General features: G+C 40.5%; 1 protein-coding gene across 1 annotated transcript in view; it reads right to left on the bottom strand.

The window, feature by feature from the left end:
- bmp16 (bone morphogenetic protein 16) overlaps positions 1 to 1679 on the bottom strand; it is a 9749-nt gene extending 8070 nt beyond the window's left edge. The window contains exons 1-2 of the mRNA XM_020624470.1: positions 1619 to 1679; positions 662 to 745 (exon numbers count right to left, since the gene is read on the bottom strand). Of these exons, the coding sequence (XP_020480126.1) occupies positions 662 to 745; positions 1619 to 1641 (107 nt within the window). The 5' untranslated portion in view covers positions 1642 to 1679. The remainder of the gene's footprint in view (positions 1 to 661; positions 746 to 1618) is intronic.
- Between the last annotated feature and the right edge of the window lie 2977 nt (positions 1680 to 4656).

Here is a 4656-nt window from a genome sequence, read left to right as displayed (position 1 = left end):
TTAATACTATCAGGTCTAAACCTGAACCAACTGAATTGAACTGAAATGAATCTGTGTGAGTTTCGGCTGAGCATCACCGGGCCTTCATGTAAAACGTGTCTTGTTCATCCTCACTCTGTATTTTTCTCAACATCTCTTGTTTTGTTTCAGTTTGGGAAGTCTGCAGGTTTTAGTCCTGTTAACCCTGAGTGCACTGGGGTTAACAGGAGGCCCTGCAGAGGCACAACACTGCAAAAGCATCATTGGAAATACTGACATATCTAACCCATGATTACTGAACGCTCAGAAACTACCCTCATTGTGCATCTGACAGCTAAACCAATGTGAAACACAGAACAAAAACACACCTCTGCTTTTCACATTAAAGCTGCCTAGTGTTAACACTGAGGGCCAGTGAGGGCTGTGTATGTACAGTGGTGGTGAGTTACAATATGCTCTTTGAACTCATAATGGGCACATTATTCTTGAACAAGTTGCTTACATGACAAAATTTTGATTGAGCAACATAGTGTGCCAGCAGTGCATGCATGTGTATGTGTGTGCAATTTTCCCCAGAGTGACTAATGGCTTCAGCAGCACAGTTCCTGTGGCCTGTGGCTTGACAGACAGACAGACGTGTGTATGTGTGTGTGCGTGACAGGCATAGGGATGTGGTACTCACGTCCAGGTGTGGTGGGATGTATGCAGAGTCCATGGTTTATCCTTGAGCTCCAGTGTTACGATCCCTCGGCTCTCGCTCCTGCTCCTTTGGACAGAATGGACATTTATGGTGTTTCACTTATTTATCTCTTCTTCTTCCTCCTCTCTTTTTACCTCTCTCAGGGTAACCAGTGACTATCTCGCCTATGTCTCCTGTGTAAATGGACTGTAGGTAAGGCTGCTCGCTCCATGTTTTTCTCCCCTCTCTGCTCTCTTGCTCAGCTTCTCATCCTGTTGTCAGTGTCAGATAAGCAAACTCATAAAAACATCCACCGGCTTCCCCTCTGCCTGCCTGCCTGCCTGACCCCTGCTACAAGGCAACTCCCTTTGTCTGTTGCCTGCACTTCTAGCCCTGGTTAAAGTTTAAAACACACTGGTACCGCTGCTGTGCATGGAAGCTGCAGGAGGAAAATGACTTGTGCCTGTTTGTCTGTACTGTGTCACCGGCAACAGCTCCCTCTTGTTACTAAACCTCCTTACTATGTCTCTCTCTCCCCTCCTCTCTACTTTGTTCCTCGCTTATGTTTCTCCTCCCCCTTTACTTTCTCTCTCTCTCTCTCTTTCACTTTTGCTTTTTTCTCTTGTACACTCACACACATATCCACACACACTTTTTCTTTTTTTTTTTTTTTGCTTATTTTGTCCAGTTGGTAACTGAGTTTAACTCAAATCCACTTTCCTGGCCAGTGATCCATCCAAATAGTGATGTCACAAAGATCAACCCCTGTACATTCACAGGCTATTATCTTTTTTCCTCCCTCCCTCTCTCTCTCTTTCTCTCTCTCTCTCTCTCTCTCACACACACACATGCACAAACAAACATGAGCACAAATACTTGCATGAAACCAAAAACACTCAAACATACACACAACCTGGTCCAGAAAGCCCTGGTCCACATTTCCTCTTTTAACAAACTCACCTGCTGCTTTTCGTTGGCACCATTTTAAGTTTTGGCCAACATGCTCGCAGACACACGCGCCGTCATTATAAATACTAGGTTCCATGACACTGAATAAGAGCAAACAGATTCAGTTACAAGACAAAAGGTATGAATGGATGACTCATAAGAGATGCCATGAAGTCACTGCAGTTGAGTTTTGTGATTGGATGGAAGTTTTTAAAAAAAAGGAAAAAGCAGGCTGTACTTCACTATGGGTTGAAGCAAGGTGCATCTGTCCTTCCAGTAGAGAGTGGGTGGTGGGGCAAATTCGTATTCATGGAGTGGGCCCATGAGAAAATGTCTCTTTAGGATGCATGGTCTCACATACTATTAGATCTCATCTGGAGAATCGCTCGCCCACGTCCCTTTGCTCCTCCCCTCTGTCCCCTACACTCGCTCTTCCCTTCCACTCCTGTACAAACTCACAGAAAAACTCATCTAGAGACTTCATTCATCCAGAGGCTGAGTAATTGTCCCAATGCAGGGTAACTTTACACACAAACACACGCTATCTCTGTTCTTGAAACATAAACACTTGCTTTTAGAAACATTAACAGTGTGATTGTTAACTTTTTAAGTTACTGATCTTTGACCTCACTGAGGAGATATACATGTGAAAACAGAATTTTGCTTTTGGGATCAGTTAAGTATCACTGCAAATAGCCTACAGATCACATTTATTATTGTCTTTATCCTCTTGAAACATAACTCACTAACATTCAGACACACTCTCTCTCTCTCTCTCAGTGCTGTTTATTGTTGAATTTGTGACAAAAGAAGAAATTTCAGAGCACAACTCATGTACACTCTATTACTGAAATAGTTTGGAATTGTGGGAAATCAGTTTTTTTTTGTTTTCTTGCAGAGAGTAAAATGGAGCAAGTGATGCCACTTTTATGTCTGTATGCCAAGTATTGAGCTATAGAGCCAGGATGCGATTAATTTAGCTTAGCAAGGACACAGAAGGATGGAAAAAAAGTGAGGAAACCCCTGCGCCTGTTTGCCAAGACGTTAGAGCACATAAAACCACAACTTGTCATTTTACATGACTTATGTTAAAGATAAAAAAAGTTAGATTTTAGGTGTTTCAAGCAAACTTAGTTAGTGCTAGGCTAGCTGTTTCCCTCCTGCTTCTATTAGCTAATCTAGGCTAATCAGCTCTGGGCTCTAGCTTCATAGTACATACACCATTGTAACAGTGATATAAATCTTCTCATCTCAATCTTGGAAAGACAGTGAATAAGATAAAAAAATTTTGAACTAAAATGTTGAACTATTCATTGAAGTGAGCTAGAAGCTAGAATTCAAAAAATGTAAGTCCTTAAATAAAAATAGACTCAATTTTTAGTCACTCTCCAGCCAGGCCTTACTAATCAATCAGTCACTTTGTTCAAGTCACCACAACTATTTTAAATATCAGTGGTGATCCAGAAGGATCAAAAGATACCAAAACGTGTGAATAAAATTTGGAGAAATGTGAAGAAAACTGGGGAAAATTTGTATAAAGCGATATCCATGATATTTCCATTTTAAGGAATGAAGCAGCCACAATATAATTTAATCTTGGGTTTGAATATTTCATTCATTTTAAAATCATATTGCTTCAGTATAATGATTTTTCCAGTGTTAAAGCCCCATCAGCACACAAAAAACTTACTAAAACCAGATGTTAGGGGGTTAATGGGCTAGTCCATGCAAAATTCATGGCACGGTCCTTTAAAGTGTGAGACACATGAGCATTTGTTTATAAAATGAATAAAAGCCTACAGACATTCAAGGTTCAGATGTCACAGCTCTTGCCACATCTCTGGCTTCACCAAGTGCCTTCTCCAAATGAGCAGTAATCCCAGCCTCCAGGTTTCCCACCCTCTGGAAAATCCGTCGGCTCTCTGTCCCTCTGACTTCCGATGGGGGTGGAGAGATACTTTAAGTAATACCTTACCGCCCTCTTAACAAGTCATCCATCCATCCATTCTGCATCCCAATGTTCCCACCTCCATATCTCTCCATCCCTCTGGGGACACTGTTTGGATTTCTTCCCTGTTCATCTACTGCCTTCCTTCTTTTTTCCTTTCAGCCAAATGTTGCACGTAATTACTCATCGATCAACATGGTCATCAGTTATTCAGTGGTTGAAGGAAGAAGAGCAGTCAACCTGGGTAAAAATACGAACAATAACAGTACCAGCTGTAAACACAAACACACACCCACACTGGTGTGTGGGAATTATAATATGGGAATTTATGATGATCTTTATTCCTTCAATATATAGCCCTACAACAGTCATCTGTTACAATAGTGATGTTATTGCCGTTGTTTGTTAGGAGAATCATGTACCTACAAAATTCTTAATGGTTCCTACTGGAACTTGCTGATATGGTGGAAGATACAAGACAGTTGGTCAGAAGGGAGCAACATTTGGCCATTTTGGGGAGAAAAGAAATGAATTACACCCAATTATTTTTGTAAATACTAGCTAAGTATGGGGTGCAGTATTGGAAAACAAAACTAAAGTCCAAAAAAGTATTTTATTGCCAACTTACAGTGTAAAGTTCTGTTAAAAAGCATTACCAAGAAATCTCTAGACAACATTTGTTAAATGACTTGTGAATTTAATATTATTTATCAAAGAAAGGTCTTAACAAAGCACGAGCAAAAACAAAGTTTAGTTACAGTATGTAGCACCTTTCTAAACCCAGGTTACAAAGTGTTTCACAGCAGGATAAAAACAAAAGAATAAAATAGGAGCAACAAACAAGTAACACTATACAATGCAAACGCAAAAGAAAATGCAAATCAACACACTGAAATCACAATAACATAATAGATGATGCCAGTGTTAAACGCCTGCCCCAATAAATAAGTTTTATGAAGCAAGTGAAAGGCAGCCCGAACGTCTGGTGGAAGGCTGTTCTGCAATCTTGGAGCTGCCACTGCAGCTGTAGATGCAATTTTAATAAACGGCAGTTCAACGGGTTATGGTAGTGAAATTTGACGTATTGGCACATAACCCAAAA

The sequence above is a fragment of the Monopterus albus genome, unplaced genomic scaffold (assembly GCF_001952655.1).
Source record: "Monopterus albus unplaced genomic scaffold, M_albus_1.0 scaffold328.1, whole genome shotgun sequence".
Taxonomy (NCBI): Eukaryota; Metazoa; Chordata; class Actinopteri; order Synbranchiformes; family Synbranchidae; genus Monopterus; species Monopterus albus.
Note: the sequence above shows the minus strand (reverse complement) of the source record. Positions and strands in the feature narration are given on the sequence as shown.